Source organism: Cyprinodon tularosa, unplaced genomic scaffold (assembly GCF_016077235.1).
Source record: "Cyprinodon tularosa strain WSP-4 unplaced genomic scaffold, ASM1607723v1 ctg71, whole genome shotgun sequence".
Lineage (NCBI taxonomy): Eukaryota > Metazoa > Chordata > Actinopteri > Cyprinodontiformes > Cyprinodontidae > Cyprinodon > Cyprinodon tularosa.
The window spans coordinates 2707646-2734972 of NW_024039463.1; the positions used below are offsets into that span (position 1 = coordinate 2707646).

At 37.3% G+C, this 27327-nt stretch overlaps 2 protein-coding genes across 2 annotated transcripts; one reads left to right on the forward strand and one right to left on the reverse strand.

The window, feature by feature from the left end:
* The first annotated feature begins 619 nt into the window (after positions 1-619).
* LOC119772479 (retinol dehydrogenase 12-like) lies at positions 620-11557 on the forward strand. The gene is made up of 7 exons (XM_038268916.1): positions 620-869; positions 3096-3236; positions 3392-3583; positions 3682-3843; positions 3917-4033; positions 5399-5603; positions 10312-11557. The coding sequence occupies exons 1-7, from the start codon at positions 797-799 to the stop codon at positions 10415-10417; spliced, it is 996 nt and encodes a 331-aa protein (XP_038124844.1). The 5' UTR covers positions 620-796; the 3' UTR covers positions 10418-11557.
* Positions 11558-11734: 177 nt separating this feature from the next.
* ankrd34c (ankyrin repeat domain 34C) lies at positions 11735-16882 on the reverse strand. The gene is made up of 2 exons (XM_038268738.1): positions 16512-16882; positions 11735-14583 (listed from the first exon to the last, which is right to left on the reverse strand). Exon 2 carries the CDS (start codon positions 14536-14538, stop codon positions 12946-12948), a length of 1593 nt encoding a protein of 530 aa, XP_038124666.1. The 5' UTR covers positions 14539-14583; positions 16512-16882; the 3' UTR covers positions 11735-12945.
* Positions 16883-27327: the final 10445 nt, after the last annotated feature.

Consider the following 27327-nt stretch of genomic DNA (forward strand, 5'->3'; position numbering starts at 1 on the left):
GCGCCATAGACCTCCATTATTTGAATGTCAGCAGACAGCAAGAAGCCTCCCAGATCTCCAGATGCATTTGAGATATCAAAAAAGTACTCCAGAGTGTTGTTCAGCATGGGGGTGAGTAGAAAATGAAGGCTAATCATGCTTTGGGTGTACTATTCCTTTAAAATAAGGCAGTGCATTTAGTGTTTACTTATTCTAAACTATATTTCATATACTTCAAGTGTACTTGACTATACTATTGTTTACTTTATTGTTTACTAAAGTTTACTTTAAGTATACTTTAGTAAGCTTAAAAATGTCCCACTGTAGTTCGAAGAAGTATTACTTTAGTAATACTTCAAGTACACTAAAAGTACATTGTTTGGTATACTTTCTAAACTGAAGTATTCTTAATAGAATTTACTTCAAGAATACAACTTTTTGCTAAAGGGAGATTAATAGTTGGAATTGGCGCTTTATAAATAAACTGAATTTAATTATTTATTTATTTATCTTAAAGGTATAAGTATATGAGTATAATTTTGCTGTTATGTATAATGTAGGCACAAATAACTCATGTATCGCTGTTATTCAGAAGCGCTGAGGTGAAGAGCCAATCAGCTTCCTCCTTAGTGCGGAAGTGGGCGGTACTTCCTGTGTGTGTTATGTAGCTGTGAGCGACAGAGGAGTTTCATTCTAGTTTTGCTCTAGATTCACACCAAAAGTCCCCTTTGCCGCTTTGCTGGTCTTGCTGCGTTAAAGGCTGTTGAAGGAGAGTTTGTGTTTTTTTCATCCATAGGATTGCAGCGATAGTCAAACAATGGAGGTCGTCTCAGCTACAAGGTCATGGGTTCTCCAGTACCCTAAAACTATCGTTGTTGTCACACTTACAGGTAATGTATTCACTATCATTGTGAGTTTTAGGAGCAATAAACGGAGACAATAGTTTTAAATAAAACACTAAAGTGACAGAGCCAAGTGTTGCGCAATTGGTACGTTTTGCCTCAAGGAGCATTTTTTTAAAACTAACAGGTTTTGCGTAGCCTTAAGAGAAAACTTTAATTAATAATATATCTTTATATTGATTGTTAGATAGTGATATTCTGGAATGACGTAGAAGATGACCCTGTCAATATTAGCTGCGACTAACACATTGCCTAGTTTACTATTTGCTTTAAATAGTTGTGGATACAAATGTGCAAAACTTAAATAAAAGTTTCAAGAGAGCGCCTACTGATGACTTCATAGTTTGTATTGTATGATTTATTTTAAGTTAGATGCTAATTTAATATTATTTGACGCAAAATATAAGTAATCCTGCTTTGGTATTCTTAGTGGACTTTTTTATACATGCAATTAAACTTGGATTTCATCCATTCTAATGCACAAGTTTACCAGCTGGGAGAAGGTGCAGCCCTGGTCAAACCAGTCAGGGTGTTGTTTAGGCTTCATTCTTTTATGCAGTTGTAAACTGGTTATTACACAAGAGCAAATAGAAATGGAAACGTTTTAATATGAAATTGTCATTAAGCACCCTTCCTGGGCAATAATTAAAACACTAAATAGGTTAGTTATATATTTTTAATGATTGTCCATTTGAATTCAGGGCATGATGATGTTTTTTCCCCCGATATATAGTTTCCATCCTCATACTTTATATTTACTATGGGAGTCTGAAACTTGTAACCTTTAACTTTTTACCTCCAAATATAATGCTGGGCATCACTGCCAAACACTGTGACTGTTTAGCTTTACTGGCTCACAGGCAGGCTCGGACTGGTAATCTGTGATACCAGGCATTTGCCAGATGGGCCTGTCCTCGCACACTGAAATTAGGACCTCCTTAAATCATACCGACCCCAACTATTAAGGCCAATTTATACTTCTGACGCATAGCCTCTGCAACCGTCAAATCTGTGTCTGTGCACGACCACGCCCCCACGCAGAGGTTCTGCAACCTTTGTCACACACCTAAAAAAGTCCTGAATACGCGTCGGACGGTCGCAAAACCTGAGCAGATCTCAAGCGGAAGTGCGCAGACAAAAAGCAGCTGTGATTGGTCCTTGGTATGCCTTTCTGGGTGTCTGTGTGGTCGTCCTTCTCGATCTTGGGCGCGCCGTTTTTAAAAACCGAGGAGTAATAAAAACAATGGATAACCACGACGAAAGGTTGATCGAGGTGGTTCGGAAGTACAACCATTTGTACGCTGCCTCAGACATGTATTGGAAAATAAACACTCCTGCCGGTGCCGCCGAAGAAGTTCTCGTGAGTTCTCGAATAGGCTCCCCCTTGCACTTTGCCGGGAAACTGCTGTGCGTCCCTAGAAACTCCAGACTTACGTTGCATAAAAATACCAGCAAAACTGGTTCGCGACCAGACCCAAGCAACATTTGATGTGTGCAGATGCAAAAGTATATTCTGCCCTTTACTCTCCGGCTTAAGCACCTACCTGTGACAGTAAATAACTCAAGGAGCTCAAGAAGTAATACAATGTTAACTACCTAAAACATGCATATATAGCCCTTCCTTGTCATGCACATCCTTGTGATGGTTGGTATATGGTGTAATTTGTAAAATCCTTTCAACAAAATAAATTAGAAGAAAAATAAAACGCTTTCTTTAAACCAAACTACAATGTTCCTCTAATATTTGGCAAATTTATGTTTGAATAAAATTTGCAAAAATATGTTGCGGTTCATGATGGGGTTTTGTAACTAAAGGCTAATGTTTCCAGTCTTACTGTACGTGAATTGTTGGCAGGTTGGGATGTTGTCAATAAGTGGGCCGGTGTAAATGGAAAATGCCAGGGCCGAAAATCGTTCCCAGTTCGAGCCTGCTCACAGGAGATGTATAATTAAGGGGATTTTCTCTGTGCATTTTGGCAAGCTATATCTAGATTTTTGTAGCCTTTGGATTAAGAGCTTCTTCCTCTCTGAGTGGCCTTTCAGCCCATTTTAGTACAGGTCTTAATTCACAGTGGTTGATGTAGCTCATCGACTTTAACTATAACGAAAATTAGACCTCTCATCTTTTTAAGTTGGAGAACTTGTACAATTAGTTGCTGACTATATATTTTTTTTGCCAACTGTATCTGGAGATTTATATGAAATTATTTGCAGGAGTGAGTTTATTTGGATTTAAGAGATGGATGGCTGGGGGAGTGTGTCGCAGCAAAGCCCGCCTGGATGGAAAGACTGTACTGATCACCGGAGCCAACACTGGAATCGGCAAAGAGACGGCCATTGACCTGGCCAAAAGAGGTTAATGCTTTACCTTGTGTTCTAGTCAAGACCAAGAAGTACAGAGACCAAGACAAGATCAAGACATTTAGAATAAAACTGTCTCGGTAGTCCTTGGTCTCTGTTTTACCTTTGTTTTATAAATATAACTGGAATATAATTCTTCTGTGTAACAGGTGCGAGGGTAATTCTGGCCTGCAGAGACAAGGACAGAGCTAACAATGCTGCAGAGGAAATTAAAAAGAAGAGTGGAAACACTAACGTGGTCGTCAAAAAGTTAGACTTGGCCTCTCTCCAGTCGGTGCGCCTGCTCGCCAACGATGTTGCCGCAAATGAAAAGCGGCTTGATATTCTCATCAATAATGCAGGTGGCTAAAGAATCAGACTTCACCTTTGATGATAATGTGGTGTTTCGTGTTGAACAGCTGTGTTGGCAAAATAAATAATATGGTGTCCTTATCTTTAGGGGTCATGTGTTGCCCACCGTGGAAGACTGAAGAGGGCTATGATATGCAGTTTGGTGTGAACCATCTGGGTCATTTCCTTCTAACAAACTGCCTGCTGGATCTCCTGAAGCAGTCGGCACCAAGTCGCATTGTCAATGTCTCCAGCTTAGCTCATGAAAGAGGTTTGGATGGTTCATTGTTTGTCCTACATCCTTAAAGCTCATTAGTTAAGGATGTCCTGTCTTTATTTAACAGGCAAGATCGATTTTGATGATATAAATCAACAGAAAAACTATAATCCTTGGAAAAGCTACTCTCAAAGCAAACTCGCCAACGTCCTCTTTACCAGGGAGCTGGCCAAAAAGTTGGAAGGTATGAAATTCATCCTCTACGTACTGCAATTTAATATCATTTTTCAACATAGAGTAAACTCTATGTTTTTTACACATATCGTAAATGTGCTTTAAAAGCTGTAAAATAAATATGTAATTGCAGTGATGTAATCTAGTAAATTCTTTCTTTATCTTTTCGTTTTGTAGGAAAAAAAACTATATATTGTTGTCAGGTTTTATGTTATTAAATACAAAAGGAATTCATTATTATTATTATTTTTTACTAAAATGTGGCGCCACTTTATGACTAATTATTATGATTTAAAAATAACCGGATTTATAAAATGGTTGGGCTGTAAAAATCTAAGGGATTTCAGCCTGTGATCATTTCACAGCATTTACCATGGAAAATTAACTCAGATTTGCATTCACAGATGCTTGTTTAATTAAATACCGAGGAATATATATCAAAGAAGATTTAACCACATCATAAACGGCAACAGCTATGACAGCAACATCGAGTCTCTTAATTTGAAAACAGATTCACTGAGGAGGTGGAGTTTAAAAAAAAAAAAAAAAAACATGCCTCAAAACATAAAGTTTTAGAACCCTAGAATATTACTGAATATTGTCTGAATGATTCACCCCCTCCTTCCTCATAGATGAATGTAAGCAGACCCATGTTTACTACATTTAAAGCTGGCAGAAAATGAGTTTTTGTCAGTTTTAGATATCTATAATTAAATTCTAATGCTGAAAATAGAAACAAACACGCAGATCATGTAGGGTGTTATGTCATGCATAACCTCTTGCCCCTAAAAAACTCTATCAGAGGTTCTAAGATGTTAAACAGTTTTTGCCCATTTATTTTCATTGTAAATAATAGAGAGTTAATAATGGTTTCTGAAAAAGCTTTCCTGAATCAATCCATAACTTTATGTAAAACAAAAAGAAAGTCCATTGTGCAGCCTTACATGTCGTCATTCTAGTTTTTATTAAATTCTTGATCATTTCTCAGACTATAAACTGGTAAGTTTAGCCACCTCCTAGCCTCCGAAGATCTTGTCATACCTCTCTTACTTATGTCCTCTTGTCTTTCTGATTTGAGTCGCCAGAAATGGGCCTCTATTCCACATAATCCTAATTGAAAGGTCCTATGCTTTCAAAATCTAAAAAACAAATCTAAATTATAGGAAAAAGTAGAACTATTTTTTGGACACAATAATTACAGTCTTTCTTACATTCATATAATTTCCCACTTTTATTTTGCTCTTTATTTTCCTATTTGTAGTCAGGTTGAGATAATTCAACACTAATAAAGGATTTAATCTAAGATCCGTTTTAAGTCTTTTTAAACAACTTCACCAGGGATGCACTATTATGATTATATCATGTCTTTATCTAGGCACCGGGGTAACAACATACAGCCTCCACCCGGGAGTTATTCGCACTGAGCTTGGCCGACACTTCTTTCCCAACATGGCCTTGTGGAAGAGAGTGTTATACACACCATTAAGCTTCTTCATTAAGAATCCCAGAGAGGGCGCACAGACCACCATCTACTGTGCTGTGGAGGAAAGCCTGCAAAACGAGAGTGGATTATATTACAGGTTGGTCACTCAGCATCTTTAATTCAACAACTGGCACCAATATTGCTGCAACATTTAAAGAAAGGGTAATCAACTTCATGCAGATTCATAAAATAAAATAAAATTCAACACAGAATCACACGCAAACTGCAAATAGCAGGCTGTTAGTATCTATAACTATCAGTATATGTAATATAATCAATGGTCATGGTTAGACAATAAACACTTCATATATATATGTATACACACTTTATCTATGTAATTTTAATAACAGCTACTTGTTTTAAAAATAAAGAAATATTAGTATTTGCTCCATTATATATTTTTTTCTTTAATAATTGTAAACCCCTTTCAGAGTATAATTACTGTCCCTTATTTATACTCAATTATGATTTAATGTGGGCAGTCTAAGCCACAGCTGTGCACTAATCATGGTGTCTAATCAGCATCTTGATATGGCACACCTGTGAAGTGGGATGGATTATCTCAGGAAAGGAGAAGCGCTCACTAGGTTTGTGAACAATATTTGAGGGAAAAGGTTATATTGTGTATGTGAAAATTTTTTTGAGATCTTTGAGTTCATCTCATATAAAGTGGGAGCAAAACCAAAAGTGTTGCATTTAGATTTTAGTTAAGTGTAGAAAAGAAAATTCATCTGAATCTGTGACATTATTTGACTCTGAATATGACCTGTATTGTTTCTTGGTAAGATAAATCAAGTTGGATTTTTATGAGCATAATATTCTTTTAATTGTAATTTAAGTTGCTTCTTTTATGTAGAAGAGCTAATATAAAATAGTTTGACATGTTAGGTCACAAAACGCTACACTGCACAAAGAAATTGGGTTAAATTAGAGGGCAGTAATTTTATACAAATCTTTACAAATTGCTGTTTCTCTATATTTATGCAGGATTCTATGCTTACATTTTTTAGTTAGTTTCTGGAAGTTTAATAGACTTAGTACATTGTGTACTGATCTTGTGTCTTGTATTTGGATCATAGATTTCAATCCTTGAATTTTTACAAAAATTCCTAACCCCTTCAAATGTTCTGAATTTTCAGTATACTTCAGAGTCAATACCACAGGAAAAACTGACAAATTATGGTTAGGGTTTGTTTTCATTCATAGCAAAGATGCTGCGGTCCTTAAATAGGATTTAATCTTTATGTTATAATTCCTAAATATATATATTTCTTTATTACTATTCCATAGAAAAAAAGTTTAAAAAGGGCTAAAATCTTTCCTAGTTTTATGTGAATGTGAAAGTTAGATAAGTTAGAAATTTACTAAACTAAATTAAATGTCATGTTTCAAGAGAAGCCCTTCGAAACACGACAAAACCATGAAAACGACCAGTGAAATGAATGAAAGCAACAAATGAATGTATAGAGATGTTTTTCTAGTTTTAAGTGGAAACCAATCTAGAACTTAAAAGAATAGGGTTTTAAAACCTGGGGGACACTGATGAAACAACGCCACATTTCCTGCAGTGTTTTAGCCTTGTATGCAGCAGCTAGAGTACCTCATGTTACCATGCAGAGGAAAATCATCATCCAATAAATAAGAAATTTTAATCTGACTGTTAAATAAATCCTTAAAGACCTAAACTACAAAATAACAAACTCTGCATTTGTTTTAGTAAAATATTTATTTGTACCATAATATATCCTGGAGTGGCCTGAAGGAGGCGCAAAAGTTAACTATTTAACCTTAAGCAAAGCATTTTTGTCAAGATTAGGTCGGAAAAAAGTCCTGAGCAGGGAACCGTGTCAGGCTTTGTGGGCTAAATAGGCCAAGAAAAAGCACTTTCAGTATTTTCAGTTTAATACAGATGGGGTTTATCTGTAGACAATAACAGCAAACCAGGTGATCTTAGTCACAATACAGAATGATGTACAGCTAAATTTCTATCCTCTGCACATTATGCTACAGAATATAACCTCTGACCGATTAGAAGCAAACACTAATCTGCAACCAGTTATCGAGAGTTCTGTAAAATCTCACAGAAACTCACTAAAATCTCTGGGAAAAGCACCTGCCTATGATTTTCATTAATTTTTAATGTTTTCAGTTTCCTTAATGTCCAGATCAGCTATTCTTTTAATGAAGCGCTGCTAACACAAAGCAACGCTTTCCGGTATTTAAAACTACAAGTCCTGTCATGATGAATTTCTCTTAGCATTCGTGTTCATTTTAACTCTGTTTTGATCTCTCTGCTGACTCCCAAGGGACATATATGCCTTTTCAGGTTACTGAATGCTTCACTATGATCATCCTCTATGTAGTTTTTAACGTTGTGTGTCACCCAGCCTTTCTGGGGCAGGTACAATGGGTTCAGCAGAGCTCTCTTAGTATAAAATAGCTGCTTGCTGAGTTAATGAGTGCAAAGCTGTGGGCTGGAAAAAATCTCAGCAATTATCTGCAATGCATTCATAGTCTTCTGTAAAGGTGAAACACATTACAGAGGTGGTTGATAAGTACCTATAAGAAAAGTGCCTTCAAATTATGCAGGTATTATAGAAGTAGGTATATTTACATCAATGTAAAATAAAGCAGACAAGATACAGTTGTGATTCTGGAATTTCTGATTTTCCAAATGTAGTTTAATGCTAGATTGATATAATATGCAAAAAAGTATTTGTTTGAAGAACAATAAATGTGGCATATTTCAGTTTTTTTTATTTTTATTTCAGAGCATTTAATTAATTTTTTTTTTAAAGAGAACCACATAACACGTAAAGTGAAAAGTGAATAACATGGTTTTATTTTTATTTTTCTTAAATGGAAAGTTATAATAATGGCAAAACGTCAGTTTAATCTCCTTTACTGTGATACCTGTAAATAACATCTAGTCTAGCCAATTCCCTTCAGAGGTCTAATTATAAGTGGAGTCCACCTGTGAGTGATTATGTCTCAGTATAAATACAGCGGTTCTGTGAAGTTCTCAGATTTTTGCCAGAGAGTGTCAGCAAACAAAGAGCTTCATGAGTTTTAGGGACACAGCAGGGAGGCCAGAGAGAGAACATGACCAAAGATGTGTTCAATTTGCAACATGTGCAACAAGTGGCCTTTTGGACCTTCCAAAGGCTCTAAATAAACAGTAATTAAAACGATAAAGAACATCTAATATTTTTAATTTTAGATACAATAAAAACCTGAATTTCAATGTAATTGTTCCCCCCAAACACCAGATGTCATTTGAACTTTGGTTTTTAGGCTAAATCTGGTTGGTCCAACATAGTCTTGATTTAATCTAGAAATAGTTGATGAAAATTGGGCTGTGTTTGGTCAGTCTGATTTTGTCTCACTTAAGTCCAAAAAAACTGGGTTTTCAACGTCTTCTCAACTATCTGAAAATTACGGATTTTCACTTTTCCACCAAATGTAGATATTGTTTGCAAGTAAGTGATGTCGTCTTTTAAATGTCTTTTGAACCAAGTTTTCCTCTGTGGGTTACATTTAATTTTTACAACAGAATCACTCTAAAAGTACCAGTCATCTTTTTTGCATCTGCTTTTCTTGTGATGAGGGGAAACCATGTGCTTCTTTTGCATTATTTAAAAAAAAGAAATACCAACACCCAATGTGACAACATATTTCTAATAAATGTTGGTATTTAAATTTTAGAAATTAATATATATATAAAATTGTGTTTTTTTAGAAATACTTTTACCACATCTTCATTTTTCACATATAACACAGTAATAAACCAGTCTATCCAATGAAAAGTCTATATCATGTAAGGACAGGTTAACTGTTTACTGTTTGTTTACCTGATCTTTGAATAGTTCAAATTACTCACAGAATGGTCTTTACTTAAGTAGGAGTAGCGATACTTTACAAGAATATTACTTAAGTAAAAGTACTGCACAGGTCAACTAGTCGTAAAAGTATTTTATTTTAAAAATAGTTCTAGTTACTACCCATCTCTGAAGGTGATGTATATGCCGTAAAGCAGTCTGCACATCTGTAGTTGGGTTATTGCCACCCTCCTCAAAGTTGCTTAGTGCTGGTGAAAGCGATATGGAGCAGGCCATGACAGAGATGTCATTCAACTAGTTGTAAATCTAGGTATAATTCAATAGTGGCAAGCATCATACTCAACAGTTTAGGATTGAACATTTTTTTTTGTACAGCTTTCTGTTTGTGTATCACATAACAGCCCAATAAATTGCACTGATGTTTAAGGTTGTCCTAATAGAGTATGATTTAGTTAGACAATAAAAATAATGAAATATCCAACTTCTCACTTTTAAGAAGACCTTGGCTTTTATGTTTTAAACTTAACCCTATGAAGTTTATTAATGGCTGTTTGACAATTTAGGGTTTGAGCTCATTTTGCTCTTTGAAAATGCAATTCTTTGCAAAAGCCCCAACTTCTCATCAAGGCATTTTGATCCCTATATTCTTTAATTCTAATAAACATAACAATCTTCTTAAGCGAGTAAACAAAGAGAAATTATCAATTTAGAAACTCAAAATGTAAGGGAAGTAAATATATCATTATCTGCAGCTGCCCCAGACAATGATATATGTACTTATTAGCAACACAATGTCTCTTCCAAGAATGAGCATCATTATCCTGGAAAAATATTGCTTTATTAGACTGTAAGTTACCGCCTGGTTGCCAATTGCTTTTGTTTATTGCTGAGATAAACTTACCGGTGTGTAGCTGTTTGAATGAAGTAATGTGTTTTAACATCCACTTCTTTCCCTGATTACTGCAGCGACTGTGCCCGTAAAGCTACCGCACCTCAGGGACGTGATGATGAAGCTGCCAAGAAGCTGTGGGATCTGAGTGCCTCCATGGTGGGTCTGACACAGTCAGAGTGATGCACACGATGGTGGCGATGGCTGTCTTCGTCTTCACGGCAACAACAGGATCGCAAGAGCATCCCCAGCAAAAAAACTGGAGCGCTCTCTATCAGTTTGGCTTTTTACAAATAAGTTAGCAAGGAAAACACAGGGATTCACATTTGATAGACATTTATTTAGAATGTACAACAAACTACTTGCAAAAATACTATCCATTGAACTATGTTGTATCTTCTGTATTTAAAAAGAAGCACTGCTGTACCGGTAGGTTACATGGAAGGAGCACGATCATCGAATGACATTTTACCGGTGCCTGCATCGCCTGGGAGCTCATACACTATCTGCTTTCCAAAGATATTTACTTCCATAAACATTATTTTAACACTGCTAACGGCAAGAATTATGTTTTGTTTTTCTCTCATGGGTATGAAAGTGCTTTTAAAATGAACGAGGCATGATGTTGCTTAACATTGTGTTCACTCATTCTGTCTTTAGCTTGTTTTATGTCAAATGAGTTCAGCAATTTTTCAGCGAGATTCTGATTAAAAGTTATAAGTAGTAAATTTCCCACCTATAATTGGACTTAGCCTAAATTCATATTGGTTATCTCTATATGCAAACCCTAAGAGAAACTTTGGCTTATTTATTTTATTTAATTTTTTTTACAATATCTTAGCAGTTTATGTAAAAAAACAACCTGTTTTGCTAACCATTAAACTGCAGCCACAGCTGTATGTTGTGGATATTTACAGAGATGGCTATGATTACTTTCAGATAAATCAAGGTAGAAGGTGGTGCACCATCAATGTTTTTCCTGTGTGAAACACATGCTGGAAACATAAGAACTGATGGGGTCTGATTAGAGTAAATGTCTGGTAGAAAAGTAAAGCGATGTTAGAAGAAAATAATCATACAACCATTTTTAAGGGATTTTTTCCTTGAACAGGGGCAGGAACAATGCCACATTAAGTCTGTGGTATGTGTTAGGGATCTCATTGTACTGTCAAAAGGCTTTTCTCTTAGACATTTCTGTAAAACCGATCAGATTCTGCCATGTTCTTAATCATTTTCATCCTGCCCTTGTTTCAACATATTCATTATCAGTTCGTATGAAATCGTACGAAAAGTTATGCACACTATTTCGTACGTTTTGGACGTTTTTCCTCAAAAAAACCAGATCAGTGCGCATGCGCTGGCAGACAGAAAAAAAAAGCAGATCCGCGGACGGACGTAAAACTGGGAAAAACAGTGCAATAATCACTTCTTCATGTCTCTGACTACGTTGTTTGCTGTTTTATATCTTAGGGTCAGGGTTAGGGCTAATTGTAATTTATATTCCATGTTCTTGAATGCGGTGTAAGATGCGCATGCGCATACGACGAAAAATACGTCCAAAAAGTACGAAATTACGGTGAATAACTTTTCGTACGATTTCATACAAACTCATAATGAGAATACACTGCTTGTTTTCTATCACAACTACTCCAACCAGAAAGTATTCCTAAAGACATAACTGATGGTGCACCACATCCAAACTCGATTTTTCCTTTTTTTTTGGTAAATGAAGATGAGCTTCTGTAAATAACTGCTAAATGCTGACTTTATGGCAGTTTATAGTTGGCAAGAATATTATTTGTATAAACATTTATTATGTTTGGACAATTTGAGTTTTATAAAGACACCTGATTACAGCAGAGCTTCTCCCAGCATTACCTTTTATTCATCTCTATTGGGGATATGAGCCCCAGCCTGTTGATCTTTGCCACATGTCTTTCTCTTTCTCTCAACCCCATTTCTTGTCAGGCTACATTTAAAGAAAGGTAACTAGTGCTAAAGAAAATCTAAACAGAAGAATCTCTATTCGCACTAATCAAAGACATCTCGACAATAATCAAGTGCTAGTCAGATAATAACTACTTCTACCCTTTCAGCAGAATCTCGCTTCCAAAATTGTGAAATATCCTTTTAAAGTTTGTAAACATAAATTAAACTGCCTTCACATAATAAATATATATGTTCATTTCTCTTTCGTTTCTTTCTCTTGAAGGCACTTTGTACAAAATTGCTACAAACAGTCAGGTTTCAACCCTCGCAAAGCTACATCTCAGAGAACTGCATCACTCCTTTGTCTTGTCCACCAAAATTCCGTTAAAGACACTCATTTTTTATGCACAAAGTGCACCCAAGTGGCCTGCTGGCTACAAATTAACCCTGGTATGTTGCCTACAAATTACACAATCATGTAAAAGAGGTTCTGAGAACAAAGGTACCATATCTTGGCCTTTACATTAAAAAATAATACATATACAGGAGATGCTGTAAAGTCCAAAGATAATGATCCTTAAGCTGAGTGTAACACAGGGAAAAATATCTATATTGCTTGTTCGATATATATTCATGTTGATTTATTTGTAATAAATTATACATTTTTCAACATCTAGATAACCGTGTGTGGAATCAGCTGAGGCTATGGATGTACTTCCTGGTTTTACAGGGTTCTTTCATATTTACTACCCCGGTATTTGCTGCATTAACGCCATAACTAACTAATGAGGAGGCTCCTCAAAATCATAAAGCTGCCTCATCTGCTCCACTTGCATAGAGTGCCTTCTCACAAGTTTCTTCTTTGTCTTTAGACCTCCTGTCTTTGGTGTGTTTGGTGCTACTGGGGCTAGGGATTTTATACCTGTTGAAAGAGGTGAAGAGGGCTTGTTACTGGCCCCTATATCAGGAATGGGCGGGTTTGGGTTGACGTTTAGGGGGGGCAGGTGGCCAGGCCTAGTGTGCGAGATATAGTCCAACAGTAGCGTGCCGGAGCCCCTCCTTTCCAGGAGTCCAGGTGCGCGCCTTCGTGCCGTGCTTGGAGATGATGTGCTTGCATTGCTGTCAAGCGATTCTCTGGAACTGGTGAGCATTGCAAGTGGAGAAGTGTTTAGTTTCCTTCGCTCCACTGGGACTTTAGGAGAGTCTAACATGGCAGAGTCTGAGTAGAGCTGCGAGTCTGAGTCATAGTGATCGTTTCCTAGACGTCTTCTGTGCAATGTCTCTCTGAGGCTGACTTGTCCGCTGCCGCAGCTGCTGCCGCTCTCCTGCTCTGTGGGCACAGTACTGCGCCGAGCCAGAGGCTGGTGCTGTCCCAGAGATCTCTCGTATGAAGGCTTAGACGTTGGAGGGACTGATAATGAGGTTGTCATTTTGCACGGCTGGTCACCCACCAGCGGGAATAAGCTGTCCTTCCCATCCACGCTGCTCTGCCGGGACAGAGCAGCTCTCCTATTCAGAGAGAGGCCGTTCACCCCAGCAACTACATCCTCATCAGAGCTGGCTTTCTTGCTCTCCTCATAGGCAGCAGCTGCAGCCAGGACAGAGGGAGCAATCAGGCCCCAGGGCTCTGATTGCAGCCGCTTCAGCTGAGGCAAACGCGCCCGTTTCGGGTTTACCGGCCGGCGAGTTGGAGATGTGGGCCCATTTGTGAGCTTTGTTGCAGAGACTGACGTTTTTAGCTTCGTCTGGAAATTAAATACAGTGTTTTGTTCCTCTTGCTCAGATGTAGGAGACGCAGTGATACTGATGTCAGAGGGAGTGGTGCAGTACTCTAGAGACGACCTCTCCACCAGCTCTGGAGATGGGGGCACATTTAGATACTGTTTGGTGGTTTTAGTGCCAGATGGTGACTTGTCTGTCGTTATTATAATGACCTCTTTTCCTTTAGCTTTGCATGCATCCAAAAGTAATTTTAACGTCTCCTTATCATCTGCATTGATGGCATAGACCAGAGCCGAGGCCCCACTCCTGTCCTCCAGACTTGGATCAGCACCGTTGCTCAGCAGGTGATCCACCACCTCGTGCCCAGCTTTATGGATGCAGGCATGCATTAGAGCCGTCCTGCCCGCCTTGTCCTGTATGTTGGGGTCCGCTTGATTGTCCAATAGATATTTGACAAGCTTCGACTTGCTCACACTTTGCTGGTCGGAGTGTCTCGACATACAGGCCACCATGAGTGGCGTCTCTCCCCGCTCATTGCTCTCATTGATGTATGCGCCTCCTTCCAACAGAAGCCTGGTGAGTCTTAATCGTCTGAGCCACACTGCCTTCAGGAGAGAGTTCCCATCTGTGCGCAGCTCCAGAATGTCTGCCATTTCTCCAACCTGTTGCAGGTCCTCTTGATCCTACAGCTTACAGATCTTTAAAGAAAATATGAAATTAATACAGCATATTTTGCCACTTAGACAGGCATATACATGACTACATAAGTTTGTTCAAAATGTAAGGACAGTATGAAAAATCTTTGAAAAAAATGTGTTGCCCTTTAATTCAAGTTAAACTGAAAGCTGTGATTCAAATATCTGATTTATTATACAGCAGTAGCATACATTTTGTACAGCAATTCATGTAATCAACTCTGTTTCTCATTGAACTTATTTAAGTTGCTAAATAAGCAACAAAATGCTGGTAGACAGAGATTAGATATTTTTTTTTGTCATGCTGAACGTCTCCCCCAAGCTTATGCCGCCCTGGATAGTTTGCAATATTAAGCTTATTAAAATCTTTTATTTTAAAACAGCGTAGAAAGGCAGATCTGTTTCTGAAATACTTGGTCCAAGCAAAGTGTCTCTCTGCACTGAGTGAGTTTGCCTACAGGAAAATTATGACTTCTACATGAATTCAGGAAAAAAAAAATGTTTGTATTTTCCAGTAGATTTATTTAAAAAACAGCCAAAGCAAATTAAGATTAGACATGTTTGCATTATACAGATTGGGGAGAAAATTACCATCTGCTAAATGTTGGAGGTAATTTTGCTTTGGGAGAAAAGGAAAAGGATAAAAGCTAACATTTTGTGGTGGAGTTTATATACAGTAAAATCGGTTAAGGGTGCCATACAGGATAGGATTCATCCTGGTTTAAATAAGCCCTGCCTTTTATTTTGGCATTTAACTTTTTCCAAATTAACTGTATTTAAAATCAGATTGTTGCTTTTTATGTAAATGCAGAATAATAAATGACAGGGCTCATAAATATTACAAGAGTGTTGATTCATTACTAGCAGAGGTAAAAGAAGGATCTTAAATTTTACCTCTGAAAGGGGGCCTTTTATTCATAATCCATATGAAGAGCACGTGTGTTATGATTTTGAATTTTACAACTTGATTGAAGCTGTTATTTAAAATCAGTTAATCGATTTAAAATTTTAGCAATGTGTCATTAGTTCAGAAACCCACCCTCTGATTACAATAACTCAAAAGTAAAATATTTGTTTATAACTTTAAGCACTTAGACTATGGTTTAGAAAAGAACAACTGTGACCAAATATAAAATACAAATACAGCTGTTCACATCTGCCTGATCAGCATGTTTACCTCCGCTTGTATTCTGTGCTTTGAGCAGAACAAAGCAAATGCACCAGAAAATGCAGATTTAACTACTTCGTTTGTTTATATGGCGCTTTCCTTTTCAACAACCAGCAGGTGGCAGTCTAATACAACATAAAGACCAAAACAAATAAGTTCATAATAGAAAATATCTTTCAGTAAATATATTACGCAGGCTAACTAATAAGTCAAATGAAAATCATTTGATTGAACATATAGTTTCTCTGTGCACTAAGGTGGAAAACATGGAGACACAAGCAGTTAAAGTTTCAAACACAACTGATGTGTAGCCAGGTGATGTAATTTAGAGTAAAACGTTTCAAAACTGATCTTTTATGAAGACATTAAATATCTATATCTATATTTGCTAAAAATCACAAGCAGATGACTCATCTTTAAATAAAATATTTGAATGTCTTAACCTTTTTATCAGAGGCTACAATTTAAGCAGTTATTTCTGTGTTTAAATTCAATTCATAAACATCTGGTGGCTTTAAATGGGGGTTCAGTCAGAGCGGAAACAGCTGATTGGATAATTCTCTTAATTCCTGAATTATATGTAAATTATTGCTCAGATATTCATCTGCGTCCAACAGAAACACGTTTCTCATTGAGTGTGAACATTAAGAAGTTAACCTAATGCCACCCAGCCAATACACAAGACAAGAACATAAAGTTTTCCAACCTCCATCTGCCATAATTTCTGCAAAGGAACAATTTCAAGGATGAACTTAAGGCTTACCTGCTCAGAGAAGAGTCTCTCCATGCTCAGAGAGCGCGGTGCCATCAAACAGGGATGGTACATGCGGAGGGAGAAATGATCCAAAACACAAACTTTAGCTCTTATTCTGCAGCTCCCAATCAAATGCGTCCTGGTTTAGGTTACTGTGCGCCTTCCCTATCTGTCACCATGAGCAAATGATGACGAGCTTGTGTGGCTTTTTGTTGCGGAGGCGCGCTACATCAGTCCAATGGGGAGTATTCCTTTCACTGCGCACTCAAGGATCACAACCTGGAGATGCGGAGGGTTATAAATAACTTAGTTTCTTGCTTGTTGAATGAAACGTGTTGTCTCTTGACGTCAGAGTCGCCCGAAATAAACTGCGTCTGATGAAAAACCTCTGTCCTGATCTTTACATCTGCAGGACGCAAACAGAACGAGCGCCTCCTCCTATGGAGACTGCAAGGCTTGTTCTACACCCTCTTCTTTCCATTTTATCAGGATTATTATTGTGGAAATGAATATTAACAGAGAAGCATTTAAGAAAACAAGTGGTGGCTTCTAGATATCAAAATAATCAGTTCATGCCCCAGTTAATAGGGATTTATTTGTGCATAACCCTTTAAAGCCTGAACCATGAAGTAACTGACAGAAGATTCTAATTTTCCAAAATTAAAATTGTCATTGAACTTTCTGACAAATGAAATAGCAGTATAAATTTTGTATCCGTTAAATTGCATCATTTATTTGCATCAGTTTTGATACATTACACATTTCTATATCATCTTTTATATGTTTTTTGTTCACTACATGTGTGTGATTATGTAAGTTGGGGTTTTAAGAACAAAATCATCACACTGATTATGCTGAGGTACAAAAACTCAGGTATATGTTAAGTAAGCATAATATATTAAACTTAAGTGTTTAAATAAAGTTAAATAAAATACTGCTGTCATTTTGCACATTTCTGATGTTGCTGCTATTTTCACATATCCATTACTGTAAAAATGTCCACAGCTGTATATTGGTTATTTATTCTCCAGGGCACAGTATTTATATTGTAAAAACACTTTAAAGCACAGAATTATTTTATTTATTTTACTTCTGACTATTCTGTTTTATACACTTTTTTGAGGCCACATTAGTGTGACCACTTTGGCAATAATCTTTTACACCACAATTTCCCCATTGTGGGACAATAAATGGATTTTCTAATTTATTCTAAATTGTAAAAAGCCAAGTTTGTGAATGACCTCAGTAATTACTATTTAAGTTTATTTGAATTAAAAGTTCAACTCCAACTCTGACTCAATCCATTGTTGTCTAGTTCAGAAGGTTTCCATGTCTCTGGTGTAAATGCGTTTTTTATTTGGATTCATTTTAGCTTTATTGGAGAAAAACAGCATTATGGAGACCAAGAAACACAACAGACAGGTCAGGAATCAAGTTCTGAAGGAGTTCTGAAGGAGTAATAAGGTTTTTAAATAAGGTTATTTTAAAAATTATATAAAAAATACCCCAAATGTATATAGCAGCTAATTTTCATCTATCTGGAACAAAAAATAAATAAATAAATAAATAAATAAAGGATGATCATGTGGGTATGGGAGAGAATCTGGTGACTGGGAAACTGCACTTCAAATACCTGACCTTTTGAATAGAATAGAATAGAATAGAAATCCCTTTATTGTCGCACAATGGGGAAATTCCGATGTTAGGGCAGCAAAAAGATTATAGAAAAAATTGTCCCACCAATATGGACCTTAGAAAAGTGCCTAAGAGTAACATATTAGTGAAGAGTTAAAAAATAAACAAATAAAATACTGTACTGTAAAGTGTTTAAACACTATAAATAATGTTTCTTAAATACTTTTTTTTAATAAGGTATATAAAAAAACGTAGAAAATCAGTTATCACAGAAAACACATGGAAGAAAATGCTCTTATTAGATGAGACAAAAGGTGAAATTTATGGTTAACATCTAAAGTGCAGATTTAATTCCAGTTCGAACAAAGTTTCCCAACAGTAAAAAAAAAAAAAGGTGTTGGCAGCATCTTGCTTTGGGGATTGTTTCCTAAAGTAAGTACATGTTACAGTATTTGTTCAGAGTTGAAGGAAGGAGAGATGCAAGTCCTGAAATTGAACATGGGATTAATCTGCAGAAAGACTTTAAACTGGGGTGGATGTAAATGGTCCAGCAGGGCAGTGGATGTAAAAGGGTTAGTGATGCAGTCAAACTGAAAACCACTTTGCAGTATAGAATGAACCAGAATTTCTCTCTCTGTAGTGAATGTGCAAAGCCCATACAGAAATATCTTTTTGAGTTTTGATTTCAAGAAAGATGATTTTACAAATATCAGACAGAAGCTTAAAGGAATAGTACACCCAAAACATGATTAGCCTTCATTTTCTACTCACCTCCATGCTGAACAACACTCTGGAGTACTTTTTTGATATCTCAAATGCATCTGGAGATCTGGGAGGCTTCTTGCTGTCTGCTGACATTCAAATAATGGAGGTCCATGGCGCCCGAGACAGAAAGGTCCATAAAAGTCCACAAAAACGTGTCAATATTCCTCCATACTGCTCGTCCAATGTAATCCAAGTGTCCTGAGTGGGTAGCATCCAGAATTTACTCGAAACGAAGTCATTTAGAATGTTTTTAGAGCATAAACAGTAGTGTATAGGATTTCCTAATAGCGCCCCCATGCGCGCTCACGATTCTACGGAAGCCGGCAGACCAAACCAGCGCATTCAGCTCGGCAAAGAACTCATGCTCTTCCTCAACACTGAAGTCCTCAGACATTTTTCTTTCGTTGTTTCTTTGTTTGCACAGGTAAACAGCACATTTCTTCTTCTACGCTTGCATTATCGGCAGACCAGACGCTGAATGCGCACTTTCTTCCGGTTTGGTCTGCCGGCTTCCGTAGAATCGTGAGCGCGCATGGGGGCGCTATTAGGAAATCCTATACACTACTGTTTATGCTCTAAAAACATTCTAAATGACTTCGTTTCGAGTAAATTCTGTATGCTACCCACTCAGGACACTTGGATTACATTGGACGAGCAGTATGGAGGAATATTGACACGTTTTTGTGGACTTTTATGGACCTTTCTGTCTCGGGCGCCATGGACCTCCATTATTTGAATGTCAGCAGACAGCAAGAAGCCTCCCAGATCTCCAGATGCATTTGAGATATCAAAAAAGTACTCCAGAGTGTTGTTCAGCATGGAGGTGAGTAGAAAATGAAGGCTAATCATGTTTTGGGTGTACTATTCCTTTAAGTCATATAATATCGAAAATCAGATGTGATCACAATTATAGTACTTGTGGTCATGTATCATATACAGTCTCAGTAAGAGAAAAAAAAGCTTGTGGTTCTAACATGGCTAAACGTGAAACGATTCTGCATGCATGATAACTTCTGCAAGGTGCTCTGTATGTTTTCACACCTATGCATATTTACAAAGTACAATTAAAAAGGGCAAAACTTGTAGCAGCCATCACCGCCATACAGCCTAATATGGACATTTCTATTTTTAGGTTGCTATGAGACAGCACAGAGGCAGCTTCTAATGAGAACAGTGATGTTCTCAGCACTGCAAGGAGCAGGTAAATCAGACCTCCAACATGCCACCAATGACAGCAGGGCTTTCATGATAGTTTATGGAGATAATCTTTGCAAGCAGTGTTTTTGCTTTCTTTGAACTATGTTATTATTATTTTTTTCCTTCCCAGACAGAGACTGATCATTTTATTACTCATCCAAACACCTGATGTTTTAGGACCTCCAGTTGTCAATGCTTGCAGTGATTTTTCACCTGTGATTGGCTCCCCGGTCCCTCAGGATGTGTTGTTTATGAGGCACATGGAGGTGGTTTTATGAAACAGCACACCCCATTATCACTGAGTCAAAAGACACATCTAAATCCATCTATATTCAACAAGCATTAACCACAAATACAGAAACAAAAAATAGCAACAGTTCCGGTCATAAGTTTACATCTGCTTACATAAATGTAGTATTAGCATGGGGTTATGATTCTTTTTTCACTGCAGGAATTAGACTATACATTGCACAACTTTCTGCACAAATTTAAATTTATTTAGCAATTTATCAGATCCAGACGGAATCAAAACTAAATATACTTATCGATTCAGTGTAATATGCATGTGCAACATAGATATTTTCAGATATATTAATGCATTCATTCTAATATGTCCCTCAGCAAGCTGTACTTTTGTTACTCACTTCTCTCTATCTAAATTTTAGTGTAAGTCTGGTGGGAACTTTACCCATCTTCCTAACTAGACTTCCTCTAAAATGGTTGTTTTCCTGCTACATACTCATTACTCGAAATATCCCCACTATGGACAAATAAAGATTATTTCTGTAAGATTTAAACAAATTCTACATATTTTTTGTTACAGATTAATCTGGGGGCCCTACTAGAAGCTTAATGTTATCCAGCAATATTTATTCCTGGTTCTTTGTTGATGCAGGTTATGATAATATCCAAAGAGGAGACAGTTTTATTTGTTTATCTATTTTCACAAAGATGACATGTTGTATAAAAGACGCACCTAATCCTAACAAGATAACAAGATGATTGAAAATTGCATTTACCCAGATGGTAAAGCCCACCTTCATTTTAATCAGGTTTATTGTCTGGCGAATAATGAGACATAAAGTTACTAAGACAAGACATATGTTTCGAAGAATCAAGGACAAGCATACCATCTGTCAAGCATAGTGGTGGCAGAATCATACAACAGAAGAAAATAAATAGTTTTTTATATATGTTTATCTCACTAAATCAACAGCTAGAAAATGGAATCAAAGTTTACTCCCAACACAAATCAGCACTGGTTTTGAAATAGATTAAGGTAATATTAATAATCTGAAAACAACTTTAAACTTTCAGATTCTGCTTCAAACTTTGATCTGCACCAGTAAACCAAACAATCAAACAAAAACCGTAACAAATCATCCAGAAAGAACGGTAACATACCAATCCATTATTAAAGGTATAGTGGAGGATTTCTGCGAAATTTTTAAAAAGACCCACTATGTTTCACTATGTCTGATTCATTGGTAAGATAGCTAACTGGGGATGAGCACGTATGTTATCTAAACATATCACCAGAATAATTGACAATTATTTGACCACTTATTTTGATGATCCACCCGAAAAAAGAACATCCTCTACTATACCTTTAAGATTGGGTCTTGTTGATGGCTATAGTGTATATAGCTTATAGAAATCTTTAAAAATCTTATATTAATGTCATTCTTGCTCATGATGCAAGCATCTAAACCTCTGACCAGAACTTTGATTATCTTTATTAGTAGTGGGACCCTTTTTGTGTAGTAATGTTAAAAGAAATGTGAGTAATATTTTTGTTTTCTGCTAGAGAAATATATTTGAATTATGTTACACTAAGCTGCTCTCTGCTTTTAGGGTTGGACCAAGACTTAAAGCAAGGTCAAAGCTCACGGCGTCAGACACTTTCATTAGCTTCATGAGCCGCACAGACGTCAGCAGTCCACATATGGTGCGATCTTTGGCCCAACAATGCTGTCGTCGGAGGTATATTAAAGGAGAACTAAATAATTTAAACGCTGTCACCCCTGGGAGCATTTTCCATTTTCAGATATCTTACATCGCAGCTGCTGCTCTTCCTTCCTCCAGTTCCAAATATAACCTTTTCCTCTGTCTGCATTGTGAGATTTTTCCTCATCAGGCTGGCGTATAGCTCTGGGAATATTAATACACCTGCCAAGAGGACACATAGAAGTTATCAACATTTTTCAGATTTTTGAAAGTCATAATGAAGAAATTGTCAATTAAAAAACAGATCATAGTTTTATAACAAGCTCTTAAAATAATTCAAATTAAAACAAAGTTAATCAGAACATAATTAAAATCTGAGTGAGTATAATAATGAACTATTTCAATTTGTGCTTGATTATTCTAATGCTAGACTACGGGGTCTATTTTTAAAACCACATGGTGATTAAATGTCGGGCTTCACAGACCTGTTTTAGAAATGTGAGAATCAGAGGTGATTTTATCAAAGATGGAAAGATGTGCTAAAACCTAAAATATGGTATTTGTGTTATATTCTACTGTACATCTTTACAGCTTTAGCAATAGATAGATGCTATTGAGGCAGAAAATATTTCCTGGTTTGTATTTGAATAAAATAATGCTGCAATACATTTTAATTGAACCTTGATAAATTAAAGATTAAACAAATACATCTTGAGATTCTCTGCATGTGTTAATGTAGCTGAAATAATCAAACAATTTTTTTCTATTTGAATTTCTATTAGTATTAGTCTAACATCAGTAAACAGATGAAATTTTTTTTGGGGGGAGAAATTCGAAATTTACATGTTGGGTCATTTACCACAATTTTTTTCCCCACTAAATTGAAAGAACATGAATAAACTGGGTATTGCTGATTCCAACATAGGGTTGCACAGTGAAGCAGTGGGTAGCAGTGCTGCCTTGCAGCAAGAAGGTCCAGGGTTTGCATGGGTTCTCTCCAGATACTTGGGCTTCATCCCACAGTCCAGAAACATGACTGTTAGGTTAATTTTTGCTCTCTAAATTCCCATTAGGTGTGCAGGAAAAGTTGTTTGTCTCTGATTTGTCCTACGATAGATTGGCGACATGTCCAGAGTGTACCCCGCCTCTCGCCGCTACCCCAGCTGGGATAAGTGTGATGGATGGATGGATGGATGGATGGATGGATGGATGGATGGATGGATGGATGGATGGATGGATGGATGACTGTAGTGGGAAAACAAAGAAGCCCAGAAAAAGTTTCTTGGCAAAATATAGCTTAAAGGGGAACGCCGTTTTTTTTTACATTGGGCCCTTGATTTTACATTATTCCGAAGATATTCGGTTTTGTTATATCCAAGTTACGTCTTCCTTTGGGCAACGAGTTGAAGGCACAAAATAAACTGTTCATAATTTATTCTTTATGGTACGCCAGAATTCATAACATGTAGGCGAAACACTGTCCCCCAGACATCCGCGGTTATATTTTTTATATTTAGATTTTTTTTAAACAAAGCGTCGCGTGTATGATGTCACCGGACTGGAGTTGTGACAGGCAGCCCAGGCCACAGGAGGCTACACTCTACCCCTTATATTTGTTCGGCTAGCTAATCTGAATCATTCAATTCCATTTTGAGAGCGAGATCATCTGTGGTAGTAGCACTAGACATCTTCCAGGCATGTGAGTAAAACTAGCAGGAGTTCAGCGGACAGGATGAAGGAACAGTAGCCGGCGCACGCGGATGACGTCATACACACGCCGCTTCATTTAAAAAAATATATAAATATAAAAAATATAACCACGGATGTCTGGGGGACAGTGATTCGCCTACATGTTATCAATGCTGGCATACCATAAAGAATAAATTATGAACAGTTTAGGAAGACGTTACTTGGATATAACAAAATTGAATATCTTTGGAACAGCTCCAAATGACACCAAACTAATATGGGTGAGTAGAACATGATGTAATAATGTAAAATCAAGGGGCCAATGTAAAAAAAACTGTGTTCCCCTTTAAATGCCTTAAAATGGATATCAAACACAGAAAGGATGAAGTAATACTGAAAGCTGCCATTTGAGCGAAATAATAGCTGAACTGACAGTCAGCTTCAGGGTGATTAGAAAAATTTGTTACTTAATCTTTAGTTCTGAATATAGAACTACTCACAGCTATAAGAGCTGTTAGGACAATTTAGGAAATGTTGTCCAGTCATCTGAGGCTGGAATATGTATGCAGGAGCCAAAAATTGTCTACATCATGCATCACAAATGGAGGAATCACCACGCTAACATTTAGCGTTATGATTCGCAGGAATGCTAAACCTTCAAGATTGTTAGAAGTTCATACATACTTAATATATACATTTTAAATTTTTATAGAAATTATACACCTTTACATTTCTTTCTATTCCCTTTCTGTTGGATTAAAAAATATAAAAATTCTTAGACTCTTTAATGTAGCATGTCCCCAATCCAATTAGAAGTGTATAAATAAAATTAATTAGAGGAATTTGAAGCTTTTAAACCAGCCACTGCTATTACTTTTAGCTCAATTGTAGCTACCCAAAGCTGTTCATGAGAAACAGAGAGAAGAAGACTCCAACAAAAATGGGGAAGACTTTTAGGGCTCATCTCTCTGAAGGTGACAAAAAACTCCCTCCAAACAAGTGGAAACTGTGAAGATAACAAATAGCTGTTTTATTGGGAATACGTGTATTTGGAGCAGCAACCTCCCAGAGCCTTCACCGGTTGCTGGGAAACTGCTAGAGACCAAGAAATAGTCTGACACATAACACCCCAAAACTGTTTGTTGTCTTTTAAGCTTTATACCTGGCTTACCCTGATTCTACTGTTTTTGCCAAGATTAGTTAACCAGCTGCTGTCAGTAGCGTCATATCTGACAGGCAGCCACAGGAGGAGAGCTGTAGCCTCAGATATGCATAAATGTCATAAAGGAGTTTTTTTCTGAGGTTAAAAGTCAGAAATGCTGTGGAACAATTACATCTTGCCAATATGCGGTTCTTGTTGTGCCCATCCTCCTTTTCCCACATTTCAAGACAAAGTAGACCTCATCAGCTTTTGTGGCAAAACCTTGCTGTTTCTTCCTCCATGGTGGTTGTTTCTTTAAAGACTGAGTTTGACATTCTCATGGCATTTGGTGTCTCTGCGATTGTATCAAGTGAATGTGTGGGCTGCGACAGCAATAAACTGGCACGAACCCTGCTGCAGCTTTGCACCGGACTGCTCCTTGCCTCCCTCAGTATTAGGAGAAAAAAAAAGGCCTCAATTGAAGCTTAAAAGCTCGTCAACCCCTCAAAATATGCTGCTAGTAATATATATATATATATATATATATATATATATATATATATATATATATATATATATATATATTTTTTTTTTTTAGCTTGTCACCCAGTTGTAATTATATTCCATGAGTTTTAACACGTTTTCAGACACTTTTTTCTCCTTCATATTGAAAAGTGCTACTTTCTCCTACTTGAAATGGTTCCATTCCTCCTCTGCACTCCTTCTTCTGTCTTCGCTCCTTCTGTTCTTTCACATCTCGCCATGCAGACCAACACCTGCCCTTCTGGCGAGCTGTAATTGAGTTGAGCATTATTCAAGAGAATTATTCAGCCAACAGTTTTGCTGGGTGATCATTGTGTATGTCAGCTGTATCCTAGGAGATTGGTGCATATCTAATAAGGAGTTTGTTACTCATTTTGCAGAGTGGGCACTTTGATGTCCACCGTGTTGAATTTTCTGTTTTAGTTCAACATCCTCCTAATGAAGCCGAAGGGCCAGAAGCCTCAGAATTGGTTGCTTATCAACTCCACAAGCCTCTTATTAGGAGTTGTTGGGAAGCTTTTAATTGGATACTGGAATAGAAAGCTACCTTAATGGGCTGTCATTAATCTAGGGTTCAGTATTTATTTACTCAATATTGTTTGAATGATTTGAATTTTTTTGCGTATCGTGAAATCCTTTTAAAGACCTCTTCATGTCTTTTAGATCATGTTTATTTCAAATGCATATTTTGTATAGTTCAATTCACTTTTAAATCCTATGTATCTGCTCCACCAACTAATTAGCAGCAGAATTGATGTTTCACTGGAATCTGTCACATCTCTCTCAACACCAAATCGATTGACTGCCTCCTAACTCGCAAGAGGGCTAATGAAAGGCTGCTCTAATTGTTACAACTTCAACATCTCACTAACAATAAATGTGCAGAGATGCTTGCAAAAAAGAAGAAAAGATAACAGAAAGAGGAAATAAAAGGTAACAATAAAACATCTTCAGTCTGCTTCATCACCTGCAAAGAGATGTAAAAAGAACAGCACAACCAACGTATATAGTATAAGAGATACAATAAAGTAACACCTTGATACTATCGCTAAAGTATAAGTAGTATTATTTAATCTGACATGTATACTGTGGTAGCTGATGATAAGAATATGGGCTTTCTGTGTGGAAGTGAATCTCTAAGTACCTGGAGCCAAGCTCCTGTAGTTATTTTTGAGAGTGTACTTGTGCATGTAAAGTTATCCAAAGGAAAAATGCTCATTAGTGGTCGTGAAGAGCCAAAGACCTGCCCCCTCCAGAGCACCAAGGCGAGCGCCAGGTGACCCAAAGCCTCAGGTGCCCAAAGGGATCCCAAGAGCAAAGGCGCCCAGGAGGGGCCAACCCAGGAAATCCGACCCCCCACCAAGGGAGGAGGAGAGACGGCTCTGAGGAAAACCCCCATCCACCGCAATGCCGGAGCCCCCAGGAGCCGCGGGGACGAGTCAACAGGCTCCGCCGGCAGCAAGCCATCCCGAAGTTGATCCGGCCATGGACCCCAGGGACACGCGGAGCAGCCACTAGAAATTAGCCAGTACCCGCCCAGGCATCCACCCCCAAACACCAAGCACCACCAGTGCACCAGCCAAACCTCCAGACAGCGTAGGGGGGCAGGACGTCCTACATTTCTTTAAAATGCATAGCCAGATAAAAGGAAACGTGAAACTGATTAGGCTGGTTTTGAAAATGATCTCAAAGCACATGATTACTTAATAAAAACAACTTAGTTCACAAAAAGCAGGAATATAAGCAAGATGTTGAGCATCATGGCAGCAGTGTTGGTTATAAAGGTCCAACAGATACACGGAGGAAAGATCTACACTTATGCTGTCACTACACTTTTCCTTAGTCCACCAAGGGTGCAGTGTTCCTTGATGAAATTAACTTTCTGCTCTAAAACAGCTTACTGCTTCG